At 41.9% G+C, this 18,983-nt stretch overlaps 1 protein-coding gene and 1 long non-coding RNA gene across 8 annotated transcripts in view; both read right to left on the bottom strand.

Annotated features, from left to right (window-relative positions):
• CLIP1 (CAP-Gly domain containing linker protein 1) overlaps positions 1-14,414 on the bottom strand; it is a 62,233-nt gene extending 47,819 nt beyond the window's left edge. For 4 of the 7 annotated variants that reach the window (XM_041488465.1, XM_041488468.1, XM_041488469.1 and 1 more), the window contains exons 1-3: positions 13,822-14,299; positions 2,948-3,134; positions 1,916-2,484 (exon numbers count right to left, since the gene is read on the bottom strand). In XM_041488465.1, coding sequence (XP_041344399.1) covers positions 1,916-2,484; positions 2,948-3,041 — 663 coding nt within the window. In that variant the 5' untranslated portion in view covers positions 3,042-3,134; positions 13,822-14,299. Of the gene's footprint in view, positions 1-1,915; positions 2,485-2,947; positions 3,135-13,821; positions 14,300-14,326 lie in introns of those variants that run through there. The other 3 variants (XM_041488470.1, XM_041488471.1, XM_041488466.1) reach the window with 2 other exon arrangements.
• A 424-nt stretch (positions 14,415-14,838) lies between these two features.
• LOC121364943 lies at positions 14,839-18,522 on the bottom strand. The gene is made up of 3 exons (XR_005956933.1): positions 18,480-18,522; positions 17,278-17,326; positions 14,839-16,103 (listed from the first exon to the last, which is right to left on the bottom strand). It is a non-coding gene; the product is annotated as an uncharacterized LOC121364943 (long non-coding RNA).
• Between the last annotated feature and the right edge of the window lie 461 nt (positions 18,523-18,983).

The raw sequence follows: 18,983 nt of genomic DNA, 5'->3' as shown, positions 1-18,983 counted from the left end.
CCTCTGATGGAGCAGAAATGAGTGAGCAAGTGACACAAGTGACAGACAGGTCTTTCCCAACAACTGGTGTTGGTTGGAAGCCCTGAGGACAGCTCCCAGAATTACTCAGTGACACCTCAACTCTACAGTTCAGTGTTGAACAGGAGTTCAGTGCCAGGGAAAAATATATTAACAGATGAATCAATTAATCAGCCAAGCTCAGGATCATTTGAACTAACCTGGCCACTTAAGATATTTATATCTGAATTATTATTAGACATGACAGCAGAGTCTGGGATCTACTACAAATAATTAGCATTGGATCATAAAGGATTAAAAAAGAGTAAACAAGAATCCTGCCTCTTTAACATTCACATTCCTGAGTGTCTTATACTGGTATAGAAATTATAGTTATGCATCACCAACATACTGCGCCAGGAATTACCCCAAAACCTCAAACTACAATTTCATGACTCACTAGGAAGACTTCAGGCAAACAGAGGTAGTAGAGAGGATGAAATATTAAGTTTAACTTGTCCTACTTAACAATTTGGGACCTTATTATTATCAAACTGTGGCACTTGGGATATGCTGCTTCTGCAATTTGCACTAATTAGACACAGGGAAGGCAGAGCAATGCCTTCACAGCACCAGAGGATTCTCCCAGAAGGGACATCCCACAAAGGCTCACAAAAGTCCTTGAGGAAAAGGCAAACAAGTGGTTAAAGCCCTGATGTTGTTTGGAGGACAACAGGGCTCAGTCTCTGACAGAAATAGCCAGGGATAAACCACAAATCTTTGTTTCCATTGGCACTCCAAGAAAACACATCTCAGCCCAAATCCAGCTGTCAGCCAACCCCTGCCCTCACTTCACCTTTGTCTCCTTCTTCAACTTGGCCCTGTGTGTTTTAAGCTATTCTTAAACAGAAAGGGGAGGCAAATTCTTCCTTCAAAAATACAACAAACTTCATTAAAATATCAATCCACCTTCACTGCAGAATTATTTTCTGGTGGGGCAGTGCAGGACAAACAGTAAAATCCAGGGGGGATTTTTTTTCTATATAATGTCCTTACAGTAACCCCAGAAATGTTTCTATGCCAGGATACTCACACCTGCCTAATGGAAAGTCTAAAATTATATCATACATAAGAAAAGATTGTATCAAAATAAGAGAGAGAGAAATCTTTAGCTTAATGATTCACTTGAGTAAATGAAACCTAAAATCAGGTCTCTGTTACAGTGATCACAGATCTTGTGAGCATACAAGGATCATTCCAGTTATATACAAAGGCTATACAAACAGTCTTTAAATTAAGAATACAACATACACAACCAACCACCAGTTTTCTGACATTAATTTTTTTAAAATGTTAAAACTAACAGAGCAACTTCCGTTTAAAAAGGTGAGACGATACACTGGCATTTAGGAGTCTGAATTCAGGAAGGGCAGCCAAGTAATGTGGCACATCCCCAAGAGCACACGTAATTCCTGGCTGATCAGTGGCATTATGTGACTGCTTCTGTTCCTGCCTATCACCACTCAGGAACAATCAATTATTGATGTATTTGCTTTCTAAAGATATAGCCCTGGACAGGGCAGAAGACCAGCATGGAAATCTCACACTCTTGGGTTTTATTTAGGATGACTAGAGCCCTCGAAGATACAGAGAGATAAGCTACAAATATGTTGTTAAACACAACATTGTGTTTTAAACAGTGGTAAAACATAATAGATTAAAACCTGGCAAAATAACCATTTTATCTTGGTACTGCCAAGATATTCCCACAGCATGCAAAGAGCTTGTTTACAAAAGAGCCCAGACAAAGAAAGCTGGAGCATAAATGTACCTTATCTTGACCAAGGAAATGGCAGAAAAGTTTGAATATTAGCAGAAGTTTTAATCAATCAATCAAAAGCAGACAGGGAAGTCTTACCAGCACTCGATCTCCAAGTTTGAGCTCCCTTTCTCCTTTCTTTAGTGATCCAGCTTCTGAGAGGTTTGATATAGATTCACTGGCAGTTTTGGAAAGATTGCTAATCTGAGAAGGAGTTGCATGTTCCTTAGCAGCAAGGTGGGTTTTCTGTGGAATTCCTGAAGGGGGAAGTGCAGCAGTGGATGAGGACACTGCACTAGCAGCTGATGTGGATGTTGGGGAGGTGGCTCTGGAAGCGTGAGCTGTCTGGGTACCGTTGGCTTCATCCTCTGTCACCACTTTCCTGCTCAGTTTGGATGGCCTTGTGAATATTCCCCTCAGGGGCTCACACTGGAAATAGCGGACTCCAGCCACGGAGCCATCGTTCTTCCCGATGGGCTCGTCCAGGACAATCCCTGCCCACTGCCCCGGGGCAAACTGCGTTTCTCCCAGGAACTGGATGAAGCCGGGCTTGTTTCCATTGACCCAAACGCGCTCCCCGACCCTGAAATCGTCCACAAACTCCTCGTGTGCATCTGCAGGGGCTGTGCTGGAGGTCTTCTCACTGGGAGCTGCTTTTTCTGCTGGAGCTGGAATCAAAGCACAATAAGAAACAACGGGAATTAAATACACTGATATTCCAAAGAGCATCTTTACTGAGATTCAATGTAACAATGTCCCTAATTAGGAGATCACAATTCCTCATTTTCTTGTGCAAATGCTGTAATCTCTGGAAAAAAAGAATTCAGAATCTAAGGACAGAGACACAATGCATTTAAGGAAGGTTTTGGTAAAAACCTCGTAAAAATCACAGGTCTGACTTCAAAAACTCCCAAAGCATTTCCATCATAACAAGGTTTGAGGAAAATTGCTTGGTTTCCAATTAGTAACCTTCAGATTTTTTTCAAGTTCTACATGTAATTTTTTAAAATCTGAAATACAAGCAAAAATACATTGGTGGAAAGAGTAGAAATAGTGTATACTAAAGCATGCAAGGTATTTTTTGTCAGAAGATAAATAAGGGAATGATAAAGACATTTAACTATTCCTTACCAGCAGCAACAGGTGCAGGTGTTTTGAGCAATGTACTCCCGTGCTTGATAGTCTTTGAAGGAGCCTTCAGTCCACTTGGTTTTAACATACTCATCTTTTTGCAATTATCCTCCTTGTCTGTAGCAACTATCTTTTTCCAAACATGGAGAAAATATATTGTTCAAGCTTTTTCAACTCTGGAATAAACCTGTATATAAAAAGATCAGATATGAGCAAAGATCAGTGTTAATTCCTGCAGAAGGGATTTCTATATATACACAATCTGTCTATAAAATGCATTATAAAAAATGTTTTCCAGTAGCAACCAGCAGCATTTCCAGCTCCCCATCTTTTGAAGGCCATATCCTATTAAAACCTAAATCATCAAAATAACTCACTTTGCTGAATGCTGCTGTATTTATCTTCAGATTTAAACTAAAAGGCTATTTTAAGAAAGAAAAACAAAGCCCTTAACAGCATAGCTAACATTACACATAGATTTAACTTCTGCACATGCACAACTGCTTTCAGTCACATTTTTCCAGTGTTGCAACATCCCAACAAAACCAACTTGAGACTAGAGAAATAACAGCAACAGAAATCAAGACAGCCAGGAATTTCAGGATAAAAGGAATAAAGTTTCAAAGAGATTGGAACTGAAAAGCTTAAATTGTTTAAGAGTTACATGATGACAAGTGAAAAGCAAAGAGCCACCCCGGCTCTCTGTGACCTCAGCTCGCAGTCCCCACCGGTGCCCCAGCTAAGAGCAGGGACTCTTCCCAACGTTGCTAGGATAGAACTTGGAAGCCAGCTCGAAGCTTTTCAGGGAACTGTGTTTTGCCACAAGAGGCAATTTTTTTCTGATTAAAAGCTTCAGAATCGTTAATGCATCTTCAGCATCTTTAATGAAAAATCTGTATTTTTTTTTACCTCGAATGCGGATTCAAAGCTGAACTTTAAGGTGACTGCTCTCCCCTCCCTTCAAAGGCATAAACTATTCTGTGCGAACACAGCTTGGCTTTGTGCTGACTTTTACATGAGGCACTGCCAGAACAGCTACACCACTTCAACAGCAGCAGCACACACCTCAACAAAAACCTGAAGGGGAAAAGGAAAGGGGCACGCAGCGAGTTTGCCCAGCTGTTTGCTCAGAACACGTCAAACCAGAAGTACAAAGCAGGTCCCAGTCCTGCCCTTTACTCAGCACTCTGGCACCTGCCAGGACAGAAAGTTGGGCAGCTGCAGCCTCCCAGTGCCCAGGGGTGCAAACTGGGAGCTCAGAACTCAGTTACAGGTAAAACAAACCTGCCAGGAGAGACAGCTCTGCTGCAGCAAGAACTCAGGAGAATAAACCAATCCTGTCTTTGTGTGGCAGCCTAAGATTTATCCCTTCTGTAGTATGAATTATTAATGAGAGTTCCTAAAAATCAATTCACTGCTTTGTGAACCTAAATACCAAAGTGAAACATTCCCTATGTTATTTCAAGACCTGCCAGGCCAAATTCAAGGCATTTTCTAAGACTGCAACAATGTTATATTTTAAAAAGCATGAATTACCACCTTGGATGTAATTATGTTTGCTTACAATTTAAGCTCTGCTCCATCAAAATGATGAAGTGCTGGGAAGATTTCTGAACCGTTTTTTTTCTAGTGTTGCCAGAAGTTTGTCACCCACCTGCCTGCAGAGTTATCACTCTGCATATTTCCTCATCTTTCCTTTTAAAAATCTTCTAAAACTGCACTTTGACCTTACACACCAAGGGCCTGAAAAGCCTTTTTTTCTCTCTTACAAATGTGCCCGCTTCCTCAGGCCACAGGCACTTTTCCCTCTTCTCCAACTCCAGAATCTCCATGCTCACCTCCCTTACTTTCCTCAACCCATCAAAATCCATGAAACACAACAACTGTTCAAGATAAAGAAGGGTTCTGTGCAAATACAGAAACAGGGGAAGCATCATGTTCAGTCCTTTTTAGTTCACAGTCAGTGCCAAAAACCAAACTGATGGAAATTTGGGCCAAGGGGATCCTCCTTAAGGAAGATTTCTCCTAAAGCCTGGAAGGTGGAACTGTTCCCCAGAACTCTGCCATTCCTTTCCACACATCACCTCTTTTTTGGCCCCCAAAGACCATTCCAGCCCCACCACAACTGCCCTGTGCAGGGACAAGTACAGCAAGAGCAAGCACACACTGCATTACCACCCAAATTAGACTCTGCCAGTTTCAGTTAATTATTTATTAATAGATGGTTAACAAGCCTCAGCTCAACAGAAAGTTAGAATGTTCTACCCCTGCATTTCTTGGCTCGGGGTACTCATTCATAGTTTAATCTTGCTCTCCACAGTCATGGGTTATATATTTGCTGTGTCATTTGCTTTTCTCAACACACAGGCCTTCAACTAGGCCAGAAGTAACACAATCCCTCCTGTCCTGGTTTCAGAGTTACTGAAATTGTAGCTTAATTCAGGCAAAATAAAAGCTAATATTATAGGCAACACTTTGTGATAAATGACTGCCTCACTGCAATAGTTAAAATGCAAATTTTGGTCTTAGGGACAGGGCCTTTGGAGCAGCATTGCCTAATGGAGCTCACAAAACACATAAATTTGCATCAAGTGATTTTAAGCATTACACACTCCAACATATCCTAACAGGCTCCAGATGTCAATGATCTCACTTCAGTTCTCATAAAAGACAGCAGCTCACTGCTTGTCTCAATTCATTCTTTCCTCCCTTGAATCTGGCTTAGCTCTCCTGAAAAAGGGTCCTTATAACCAATAGACAAAAATATTACTGTGTCCCAAAATATCCTGCCAAGAACCTAAGGAAAGGTCCAGAAAGCCTCTGATAATATATTCCACTGAAGTGTTCTACCAGTAACAAAACTGAGCATAAAAAAGGTATTTTAAGCACAGGCTTTGCACCTGTGCCATTATTGGAAATATATGACTACACACAATATGAATTTTAACTGATTAATGAGACTGTTATTCTCATTTACCTTTTAAAGACCTCTAAGTATTGCATGGATCAAGCAACAAGCTGGGAACTACTGGTTTAAGAAAATAAATCTAATGTGCTATGTGATAATAGATATTAATTCTGCTGGCAAGCTAATATTAAAAATAAAGAAATAAAATGTAGCCACGTAATTACAAAATTACAAAAGCAGAATATTTTCCAACTGTCAAAAAAAGGAATTCCTATAACAAAAAGAAAGCAGCTGTCCAACATTCCTTTCAAGACTATTTTCAACAAATAGTAAATTTTAGTTCCAAAAAGAACTAAATTAAATAAGAACATAGGGAGAAAAACCTCAGCTCACTCTATTTAACCCTGTAGTCACAAGAAGAACTTAGGAGTACCAGTGGAGCCACAGAATAGTTTAGGTTGGAAAAGACCTCTAAGATAATTAAGTCCAGCTTTTCCTAGTTCTTCAAAACACTTCAAATTAAAAAGATTAATATTTAACTTAGTTAACACCATTAATAGACAAAATACTGCTGGAAAATGCCTTGCAATGCCAATGCATTTCCAAGCTCAAAAAGAGACCACTTGATTTGTTATTTGTGCTGAGCATAGAGGAGGTGCTTTGCAAAACACATCTCAACAGTCACACTAAAAGATAAAGAGTAAATATTCTAAAGGGGTTGGTAGAACAGATAACTGCTGAAAAATCTCACAGGGCCCTATAAGCTGAGACTATCACATGTGGCAGTCAGAAATAAGCACCTAAAAACAAATTCCCATACCATGAGGAAAAGCAAAATGACCAAAATAAAACAGAAAATCCTTTTGTAGAAAAGCTAAATGGAAAATATATTCCAAAGACCACCATGATGCAGTAACTTCAGCTTCCTGAGAGAAAAACAAACTCGGCACAAGAAGCACTGTTTGAAATCTCTGCCTGAACAGCATTTCCCAAATACCTGTTTCATACTTGCTGTCCAGCTGCTGCTGCCAAGCTTGAGGGAGCTCGTGAATCATTCCTCAAATATCTGGAGTTTAGAGAAAGTAACTTGGAATTTTGAACTTGGAAAGATTTCCCCTCCAGTCCACGAGTTACTCCAAGAGCTCTGACCCTACACAGCTATGAACACAATTCCTAAAATTATTGCAGTCTTAAAACTAAAGCACATAAATATGTTCTCTATGATTCAGATCTAATTCCTACAGCTCCAAAAATTGTATTTGCAGTCTCCTGGGCTGTTATTACACTCCTGTCATATATATATTTATAAAAGCACTGAATAGTTTCAGTTGAATTGATAAACTCTTGAAATTCATACCTGATTTAAAAATACAACCCCATTTTGGCTTTGAACAAAATCAATGCCTTCTCCTTGCACTGCTCTTTGCTGCTTACTACCTCTTGGAGGACATTTCTTTGTGTGCAAGAATGAGCCAGATCAGAGTCAAACTTGTGGAAAGTTCTGAGGGATAATTCCTGCACAGCAGCTGCACAAACTGACCAGACTGGGACATACCCAGTAGCATCCTCACAGGAACAATTCTGGAGCAAAGGGGCACAAGAGAAGCTGAAACCTGGAACAAAAATCTTCCTAATCCTGACTCCCCTTCTGCTGCATTCTGGGTCTATTGGAGAAGTTTCTTACTGGGCACCCAAAAAGTCTGAATAACCACTCTGCAAGCAATGGATTACATTTAAAATGAATATTCCAGAGCACACAATGTCCACTGTAAAAGTCTCACTCAGCTTCAAAGCCAGCCCTGCCCAATTACAAGCTGCTAAACCAGAAGGATGGATTTGGAAACCCTCATGTTCTCACTTTACAGAGCTTCTCTGGAGTGATGCAGCACTCCTGGCCACTCCCTACTTAAATACAACAATTTTGGAGCAATGAACTCACATCCAGGTCTCTCTGCATTGATCCACTGAAGCCAGACAGTGAAAAGGCAAATGAACTTCTCTGTGACCCTCATGCTCCTGACTTACTGCAAATTCCATGTGTTTTGTCAGCTCTGATGCATTTATTGAATGGGCAGCAAGCTCAGGCGGAGCCACACTAGAAAACACCGTAGGCATTTGTTAACAAAGAGAGGCACAAACAGCAAATTGTGGTGGCACTGCGGCAACAGCCTCTGCACTGAGGCCACTGTTAAACCAAACTGAGCATCTGAGCTTGCCCAAGGTTTTAACTGCACTGCTCAGGGATTACACTGGAATTAGAGGCATCTTCAGGTATCAGCCACACTGAAAGTAAGATAATTGAAGAAAGAATTCATATATAATTGAAGAAAGAATTTATATATAAAACAGAAAGCAAACAGAATGAAGAATTTAAGATGTCAATACAAGAAGAGTTGGCATTTGGAAGTCGATATTTGATTACTCATTCAACACACAGCAATTAGAGAAAGGGAACATTTAAAAACATGGCTTCAGTTTCATTTTGTCTTCCAGAAACCATTGATTTTTATGTCAATTACTCAAGTAATGTTATGATCTGAATATAGCCTTCAGATACACGACTACTAGAAGAAAAGACATTATTTAATTCAATGTTTGTTATGGCAAGTGCCATGAAAACATTTATTTGGGTTACTATGTTCTGCTTTGTGCCAACATCAAAACATGAGGGCTGGTACCTGCACATCAACACAATGTTTTGTACCTCACTTTTAAAGGTATAAAAAATTTGCATTTATAACTCAGCTGATCAGGTAGAAAATAACAAACAAAATCCAGAGTTTTCAGAGCTGTTGTTTGCAGGTACTGGAACAGGAAATAAAAATTTTGTAAGGAAATAAGCAAGAAGATCTCATAACTTACAGAGGATCCTTAAAACATTCTGCTTTCCAGCCCAATCCAACATAACCATCACAGGAATTCCAGAGGTCAACCCTTCACAAAGGCACTATCCTACAGGAACCTCAAAGCCACAATTTCTTATATTTTGGTTTTTAACATAAATATGAATTTTACTGGAGACAGACTCTTGAAGAAGTGCATCTCTACTTAATTTAACCAGGCATAACTATTAAATTAACAGAAAATCTTGCTCTTCTGAAGTGCCTTCGCAGCAGATACCAGGATAACTCCAGGAAATTACTGCTGCATGCAGATTTTAGTAGGGCTTTAGTCTAACCCAAACACAGTTTGCTTTTGCTGCCATAATAACATGAGCCCAAAGCCTGCAGGAATTTGGGAAGTTTGCCCACAGGGATGACACAGCTCCTCTGACAGTGGCCCTGATGTGATGAACTCAACCTCAAAGGAAGAGCGGCAAAAACCAACAGAAACTGAAACAGAGCTATCCTATCAGTGGCAGAGGGCCTGAAAAACCTTCCAATTCATTTTTCCAGGGCACTGGTTTGGATAAACATTCCTCAGTGTGAGGCAGGCAGTGTGTGTTTAGTGAGACAGGAGCAGGCAGGGATCTCCGAGCAGTCCCAGGGCTGTAACACAAACACTCAGCCTTGTCAGCACTCATCCCACCATGCAACCACTGCCCCGGGGCTAAGGACATCCCCAAAATAGCTCCTGGGTTTTCACTCCAAAGAGCAAATCCCTTAAAAGCTTCCTTAAAATCTCAGAGATGCTCCCTCTGTCTTGTACATTGAGAGGGACTGGAGAAGAATGTTTAGGAATCCCAAAGCCCCACAGCACTGGCCCTTGTTAAGGACATGGGAACCTACAGCTCTACCAGCAACTTCAGACTTTTTCTTAACTGAAATCAATAGTAGAAGTTGTATTTCTGTACCACAGAGATGACTGTTCTCCACGTGAGTTCACAGATCCCAGGGTATTCAGAACCAAAGACTTTTAGATCATCTTTCCACATTAGCCAGGCCTGCACACAAATCTGTATTTCTCCTTTGATTTTGACCTGCTGGGTAATTTCAACTAAATAAAAATAAAAGGCAGGAGATCTCTAGTAAGAATAAATCCTATTCCTCCAAGTTTCACAGAAGCAGGTGAACCAGGAGGAGGGGGACTTGTGTTTAAAGAGTTTTGAGTTTCTCCCAGTACCTTTAGAACAACTGATTTCTGAAGGAAATTTGCCATCAATATATTTGACAGCAGCAGGTTATCAGTTTACATGGAGATAATATAAAACTTGAACTTAATATAGTTAGGAAGGCAACCATTATGAGACCCAAATCCACTGAAAATTGGTTTTAGGGAATTGCTAAATAAGATACAAGGCTGTTCTTCCACCTTGGGAAGTGCAGGATATTTGCTGCAAATTGTATAAACAGGATTGTCCCAGCACGTGCCAGGGAAAGGGAAAAGGCGGGGTGAATTCTTCTAACTCAGAAACTGTTCTAAGGAGATGAATCAGATCAAAGATAGTAAGAGGCTTAGGACCTGAAACCATCAGTCAGATATTAGAGCACTGCTATGAAGAAGGTAATTCATCAAAGCTTCAGCTCTGCTTATGGATTTTAATTCTGCATCAAGGACATTTTAAGTCACCCTCTTTGAACATTCTAGAACTTGCTCTGCTCATTCAGATTCCCAAATGCCTCAGGATCCTCAGTAAAAAAACACTGAAACACAGACTGTTGAATATGAAGCACAAATCAGAGGATGTCTAAAAAACTATTTTAGGCAAGCAATTAGTGAGTAATTTTTTTCTCAATCTATTGCTATTTCAAACACAGCCTGATCAGACCTTTTAAAAAGATTCTGCCTATCTTTAATTAATCAGGAAGAGCTGATAATTGTTAATATGATGCAAACTCTAACACTTCAAGTTGCCACTGTGCACACAGATTATAAAAACATTGCTGCTCTGGTCTATTAAAAGATCAGAAAGCACATGATCCTCCCTTCCCAGCACATCATTCCCTACAGAAGGAGACGAGGATTGAGGTGTAGAGAAAGTTTCCAACTAAGTAAATAATTGCCACCTCTTCTGGTAAGCCCATTATCATCACTAATTTTTTTACATTTTTCCCAGGAAATTCTTGTCTTTCTCCAAATACTTAAATTTCAGTAAGAGAAAGAACAATTTGTTTGACTGTCCACACTGACTTCTGTTGATGATAATGCACTTCTGTCATCCCAGTAGGTGCAATCAGGATAAAATGATGACTTTGGAATAGCAGAGTCTCAAGTTTAAGTTATTTAGGATCTACAATTTCAATTCTGAGAAAGAAAATACCATCTCCCTTCAGCCTCAAACCCCAAAGCATTTAAAGGCACAAAGGCTTCTCCCTAACACAATTACAACTGAAGCAGCTGAAACAAAGATGCTGCTTTTTATAGTAAGGACTTAATTTTGATAGACTTGGGTGAAACTGTAACTGTTTCACACTGGGTGAAAACATCAAGTCAGCTGTCTCTTTATAGCTTAGCCTTTGAAATTAGCACCACGACTGCTGCATGGCTGGCAGAGAGCTCAGGAGAAGCACAAATTCGGAACTTAGATAAATATTGCTGTGATTGAGTGGATGCTGCTGCCAAGCAGAGCAGCAGAATGAGTGTCAAATAAGCTGATTCTATACAATACTGAGTTTCTCTCTCTGCCTTGCAATTTCCCCTCATAATAAGCTAAAAATATAGACAGTAAGATTATGAGGATCAGGGAAAATTAATAGCTTTTAATGCTGGTACTTCTGGAAACAGTGAAGATGTATCTTATAAATTAAAAGAATGTATGGTACTATTTTTATGAGTTTGTACAAATAATTAATGAGATGTTCCACATGGAAAAACTCAGGTTGGTGTTAAAGCGTAAACTTGTACAGCCTGGCCTTAGATACATCTCCTGAATCCTTCACAGCCTTTTGGGGGCCAGGAGCCAGTACCAGATTTGTGGGTATTTCTAAGGGTCAGTGAGAGTGTAGCTTCACTCTGCAAAAACAAAGGGATGTGGAGGGCAGACACCTGCACAAGCAGGAGGTGTTTAAACCATCAGGGAGCTGCTGACAGAGTTCTGCTGGTCAACACCAACGAAATGGTTGCCCCAGCAGAAACTGGCATGGGGCTGAGAGCAGCTGAGATTACAGCTAATGCAGTATATAATTGCCTTTCATGAAATAACAAAACACCATCCATCTGAGGCATTTCCAAACATGCTGCTCCAATAAGGATTCCAGTGAGTTACTCTTTATATGTGCCAGCAGAGCCAGTAGTCCCTAAGGAATGCCAAAGGATTAAACAAGAGCTGCATTCATTCATGGCTGTCATGTTCAAACATTAGAAATCTTGCATTCAACATACAGAGTTAACATTTGACCCGAGTGTTTTAGAAACAGAAAGAAAAGCAGCTCTGAAAAATCATATTGGCAAGGCAGAGCTCTCTATTTCTTTTTAAGGAGGATCTATTTTGATATACCCTCAGTCCCTCCCAAGAAAAACTTTAACAGGGCTAAAAGATAAAGGGAGGAACACTAAAGGAATTATGCAATCTGCCCAAGCTGAGTAAATAAAGGCTGTCTTGGCTATCCACAGTCAGAAGATGGCAAACAGATACAACCTGAGAGTCAGACAGGAAATCTTCAGGAGCTCTAGGAAGTTGTAACAATCAGCAGAGAGAGCACTGCTCCTTCCTACAGTGTAATCACACGAGCAAAGATGCTGCTATTCCCTACAGAATTTATCTGGAATGAGCCTACAAGACAGCTGGTGTTCTGCCCTCCCTAGAAAGCTGAGATCTTCTCTTTAAGGGAAACCATACAAATTATGTAAAACTCTTTTTTGCCAAATAAAATCTCCCTCTTGATCCCTAAAGATATGGACATTTAAGGTTACATTTCCAAGCTTTTCTGCTTCAGACAACCCATCCCTCTCCCTTCAGTACACAGAAAGCTTTAATGCACTGAAGCACAGACAAAAAATCTCCCAGCATGTATATAAGGACTGGGCAGGAAAAGAACCTTGACATCTTGTCATTTTTCAACAAGAGCTAACAACCCTCAGCATGTAAAAGATGAACAGTTAAACTTTCCTTAGAATAAGAAATGCTGCTGTGGGTGGAGGGGAGGTGTTTACTTTTCCTTCACAGTATCTACTTTGCAATCTTCCTACTCCTGCAGCAGGTGCACAGGGACACACTTCAGGAAAACCACTCTCTGCCGTTGCTAGTTTCAAATTTACATTGCATTCAGAGTGCACATTTCTGTACTTTCAATAAAGAATTGCATTCAGAATGCATATTTCTGTTCTTTCTTTGCAAAGCAGCCAGCATCGAGGCACTTCCTCTTTTGTACCTCTTTTCCTTTCTTCTTCCTACGTGTCAACACAAGTATCACATGTTTTAAAATCCTTCTGCTCAAAGATCTCAAAGCAACCTGTGAACTTCTATAAAACCCTGCCCATTCAGCACAGTGGGTAAATGAAGGGGTGGGGAGGAACAAGTCTTCATTACACAGTCATATTTTTAATCATCAACATATACAATCACAGAGTAAATTTTCCTCCCCGAGCTCTATTTTGGAAAATTTCTTTGGTGTTGGCTTTTGTTTGTTTATATTTTGAAAAATTATTTAAAGCACAGAATCCAAACCAAGATGAAAGGGAAAACTAACTGCTGATTTTCTTATGCAGCAGGAGCCACATTACCCTGTGAGTAACAGTACCAATTACCTTGTGCCCCATGACAGCTATGGCACAGAAAAGGGAGCACTGCATCGCCTGAGGTACAGCACTATAGCGGGAACAGGAGGGGCCTGGAGCAGCGCCTGTGCCTGGGAATCCCGCAGCTCCCACACTGCCTGGAACATGGCAGCGAACTCTCCTGAGCCACCTGAGGGGATGCCAGAGCAGCTCACCTGGAAACCAGGAGATTTTATAACAACGCGAGGATGGGCAGCGGCCATAAAAATAAATCCACAAATCCAAAGGTAGATTATTAGTAAAATATCCGTATGTAAATGTAGGGAATTGCAGGTCAGCGCTTATCAAGAGATATAAGGAATACCCAGACCTCTTCCCTCAGAATCAGCCGCTCAAGCCACCACTAAGCCAGCACAGCGCCGCAGCTTCCCTCAGCGAGACTCCAGCAGAGGCTGCGATCCAACCTTCGTGTCCCCGCTCCGGACAACCACGCCGGAGGCTGAGGGGGACGAGGCCGTCCCGCTGCTGCTCCGCGCCTGCCCCGCGTCCGCAGCGCCCCGTCCCGCCGGGGTTCGGCCGGGCCCCCGCCGGAGCGGTCGCTGCGGGGCGGCGCGGGCAGCACGTGCGGCGGCCGCTAACAGCCCTCAGCGCCGGGGCCCGGCCCGCCGCCGCCCCTCACGGCCCCGCCGCTGCCCCTCACGGCCCCTCGGCACCGACCCCCGCGCCCTCAGACCCGCCCAGCGCGGCGCCCGGACGGGAAGCGCGGAGGCCCCGAGGCGGGAGGCGGCGGACGCGGCTCCCTCCGCCCTCAGGCGCCGCCGTCGCCCCGCGCGCTCCTCAGGGCGGCCCCCCCACCGCCGGCTCCGCCGCCTCACCGGCCCCGCCGCCAGCGCAGCTCCCGCCGCCTCCTCCGGCTGCTGCTCCCGCTCCTGTTCCTGCTCCCGCGGCCCCTCTGCAGCGGCGCCGCCCCGGCTCGCAGGAGGCGGAGCGGGGCGGGCACAACGTCTGCGCCCGCCGGGGCGGGGACTGCACCAGCGGCAGCGGCACCGGCGGTGCCCCCGAGCTCCCCGCGCCCCCTCCTCTCTCTTTGTCCGCCCCCCGCTTTGTTCGCCCCGCGGCAGCCGCAGCTCGGGGGAGGGAGCGGCTGTGCCCCGGCTCGGGGTGACCCCGCCGCGCCCGGTGGTCCCGGAGCCGCCGCTGCGGCACAGCCCGGCTGGGTGGGAGGGGGAGAGGGTGGGCACAGACGGGGAGGTGTGAAGCACATCGCTCTAGTGGGTGAATAACTTCACTGTCTGCTGCTTCGCTCCATTTTCCTTTTGTCCTGCTGCCCAGAAATTCATCATGCAGAAATTTATTATCCCAAAGTACTGAATATTTTTTATTTTCATTGTGTTTGTGAAGCAACACATTGGAAGCTGGCGTTATCCCTCTGCTAAAGTTCAAACAGCTGGAGCAGCAGCTCCTACGCCATCATCAACAATTTAATACCGATTTTCAAGGCTGAATCAAACAGCTCTGCTCCAGTTCTTCCCCTGTTATAAACAGGCAGTGGAGCCCAGCCAGAGCTGGCCCATCACCGCTGAATTCCTCACAAAGCAAACCTGTTTGCAGTCTCATAGCTTGTTGGGTTTCTGCATGATGCCATTCGAACAAAAGGGTGATGAGAAAGCAGTTCCATTGCTGGAGACTGATTACAATTTGTGTTTCATTTTGGCTTCGTTCTTTGGCATTAATCCAGCATGGTAAAGCACAAAATGGTGTGATGCACTCCCCCAAATAACAGGTTTCAACTACATCAGCATTTAGCAATGTTTGTTAGAATTTCACTTCCTAAACGTTAAACACAATCTCTTGCCATGGCCAGTATATGGTGAAACAGAATTTGAATCCATGTACAGGCACCCCTCTTTCTCCCTGCAAAATTTGATAAAAGTTTCGCTGAATAAGGACTTCAGGATTTAAACATTGGGTTGTATTCAGAAGTGCAGAGCCAGCAAAGGATTGCTTTTTTAAAAAATGACCCTGCAGCCCCTAGCTAGGGAAACAATCCCACAAAAATTGCAATAAGGGTAGAAACTGGAGAGTTGTACTAACTTTACAGAACACTTGCCTCAAATATCTGCTGGCTTGAGAGCTGCAGTGGTGAACTTCTGTGTCTCTTTCTGGTGGTGCAGATTTGAGCTCTCCGTACTGATCTGATGCTAACGTAGAATGGGTTTTTCTCTTAAGTGTATCTATCACTCTCCATCATTAATTTGATGTTTTGTCTCTCAGTTAATTTGCCACCATTAAGTCTATCTCAAATGCTTGCAGTTCAGTGCACACAGCATTAAAGTTGTATAAGCAATATCAGACTGATGCATCTAGGACACAGCACAGCAACTACAAGACAGCTTAAAGATGAAAACTAGAAGTTGCAACTCTGTGCTGTTATTGTAGAACTTGTCATCATGTGGGTGCAGTAACAGTGGGGAAATAATGGATAAAATATATTTAAATCTGTAAATAGTATGCTTCACTCCCTTGCAAGGTTATGGTAAAAATATCCTGGATGAAGGCAAGAACTGAGAATGTCACACAGATCAAGGGAATGTGCCACTATTTTTCCAGTAATTTCCTACTGAACAGACTCAGCTTCAAGATCCTGTAGTCCTGTAGGAAAAAAAGAGATTTTGTTATCCATTCTTTGACCAGAATCAACTTCATACCATGAAAATGTAGCTTTGGAGCAACTGCAGCTTCAGTTCCTCCCAGGTGGAAATGGCTGACAGCCTCTCTGTACCAGTCTGCACCCGAAGGGCACAGCCAATTTGTAGGAATCATTGTAATAAAAGATCCTGGTACTATAAACCACACTCCTGCACAGGATTGGCTATGACTGAAAGCCAGAATATCTTTGATTCCAGTCCTGGTAGCTGTTTTCTGATCTGCATGATCAGATCAGTCAACAAATAATATATAGGCATTTTCATAATTCCATGAGAACAGGAATTGCTGGATGCTCCAGAGAAATTCAGGATGCCAACATAACTACTGGCATCCTGGCCCCAAGTACAAGGCTCACTTCAAAATTAGAATTCTCAATAATGTGGGAACACCAGTTGCAGCTGTTTCTGCACTTTTTCAGATTTGTGACGGCTCCAAGGTTGTTGAAGCTTTCTAAAGAGCTAAAATGTTGTTCCTTAAGAACTGAATGTAAGGATCTCTTGACAGAAGAAATCCATTTTCTATTCAATGGGATGTATTCACCCACCCAAGTATGAGAATTCTGAGTAAAGATTTTTTTTTCCATCTGAACGATCTCTTCAATATGCACATCTGGCAATTCCTATACAGAACTGGTGGTCACATCTGCTACAGAAAAGGCAGCTAATTGCTTTTTTTTTTTTTTTAATCTCAGAAGTGCTGCTTCAAAAACCCCAGCACTTGCACTATTTTCTGTAGTTTTTCTGTAAAGGCTGCAAGAAGTCTTTTCACTGCTAATGTACTTACTGCTTCCCTTCCCCAGGTCAGCCAGACTACCCAGCAGCAATAAAAGAAAAAGCTCTTCAAACCCATGTTCTTTGGTGAGCTACTCAAGACAAGCTGTCATCCAATTTTACATTATTTGTTCTACTCTAACATGGGTAAAACAATGGAGAGCAGTATTTGAACAAATTAAAAAAGAATCCTTTCTGCATTCTGGTTTAAACAAGATACTTAAATTAACAATAATGTTCCTCTTGATGAGTGTTTCATTTCCCTGATAACTGAGGAACCAGTCTATTAATAAAGATGCAAATCATTCTAGCACTTATGTAAATAGCAATAAAAGCTGAATTCTCACCTACAGCGAAGCAAAGCAGAAGGATTTTGTTCCTATCGAGTGCTGAATTCTAAAGAAGGGGTAAATAAATGTTCATTCAGTCATGGGTGACAACTAAACACATGTTGCAAAAAACCTTATGTAACATCTCTGCTGCTGTAGTTGTCTGAAGTCTAGGAAGTGTCCAATTGTCACACAGTAATTACCAGGCTATTAAATCCATCCTGTTTTCTAAAAGCTACTCCAGGAATCACGACCAATTCCTCCTTCTGACTCATCCCCTCCCACCCCCCAAAATGTAGCAATGACTCTGCACTGTATTCTTAGGAACAGCATCAATCTTGAGTGGCATTCCCTTCCCTTCCCAGGGGCAGCACAGCCATGGCACAGAATGAAGGTGCTACGGGCTTCCATGGCAACTGAAACACTTGGATTAGATTGGAGCTTTTTCCTCCTCTTCATTTCTCTTTTTCTTTTTTTTTTTTTTTCCCCAGCTATGCTGCCTCACAGAGCTTGCAGTGAAATAATTATTTTTAGCAGCTACCACGTCTTTCAGATATCTTCTAGAATCTCAGCTGTTTCTCTTTTCTTGACGTTTTGAGCGCTGTGAATTGGGTTATAAAAATTTAAGAGTCAGAAATTTGGATCTTTTTAGGACACAACTTCCCACCTGACTGATACTCCGAATATTTTGCAGAGATTTGATTTTTTAGACGTGCATGAGCATTTAAAAATATTTTTGGTGTTCCAAGTGCTGTAAATAAACACGAGGACTATGCCAACAGGAATCTGTGGGAAAATTTGAGTGATGCCTGCTCATGCTATACCCACCTCATTACAGATTTTATTACTCATTCATTTTAGTAAGCTCTAATCTAGGTTATTATGCCACACCCATCACCATGGGAATGGCACTTAAAAGGACCCAAAATACTTTGCTATTCAGCTTTTCCTTTGGACTTAAGAGTGTGATCTGATTGCAGTTTCAATATACAAAACCCATTTGAGTGGTTACAGCTGACATATTAAAAACCTCACTAATTACAAACATCTTCAGTGCAACAATGTGTAGCACTTGACAGAACAGTGAATTATAGATAAAAAATAGCTAAGAGATGCAGAGGAATGAATTCCTCATCATGAGAGAAGCAGCAGAGATAACTCCCCATCCCTAATTAACTGTGTCTTACAGCAGAAGTAAATACAGGAGGAGTTTTACTTACTGGTTCAGTTTTCTCACAGCACTATCCATGCTGACTGCCACCTCCAAAGAAAGGACAATTCCAAGGAGAAGATTTAAAAGAATAATTTAAAAGATACCCCTGAGTGCTCTCAGGGAATTTTGTATGATTTATCCTTATTTGAAATTAAATTACTAAAATTAAATCCAGAAATTAAACAGTCCCTGCCTGCTTTTCTAAGATCAAAACATATCATAAAAATATTATTTTAAGATATAAAATAAGCATTACAGGAACATTTATAACATGGCAGTTTGAAAGATAAAAGAATAACAAATGAAAATACTTTAGACACAACTGTTTTGCTTATCTGTTGTGACCAATTAATTATGTAGAATGGTGACTGAACATGCACCATACAGAGCACTGAAAGGTTTTAAGCACATAAAGAAGATTTTTATCTTGTGTGCTCTTCTGCTTTGCTCACAGAAACCATCAGCACTCCTCTAGTTTAGGCTGCATGTCCTACTCAAGCAGCAGCATTTC

This window comes from Pyrgilauda ruficollis, unplaced genomic scaffold (assembly GCF_017590135.1).
Source record: "Pyrgilauda ruficollis isolate IOZ18807 unplaced genomic scaffold, ASM1759013v1 scaffold9, whole genome shotgun sequence".
In the NCBI taxonomy this organism is placed as follows: domain Eukaryota; kingdom Metazoa; phylum Chordata; class Aves; order Passeriformes; family Passeridae; genus Pyrgilauda; species Pyrgilauda ruficollis.
The sequence above is the reverse complement of the archived record's forward strand: the minus strand, read 5'-3'. Positions and strand labels throughout refer to the sequence as shown.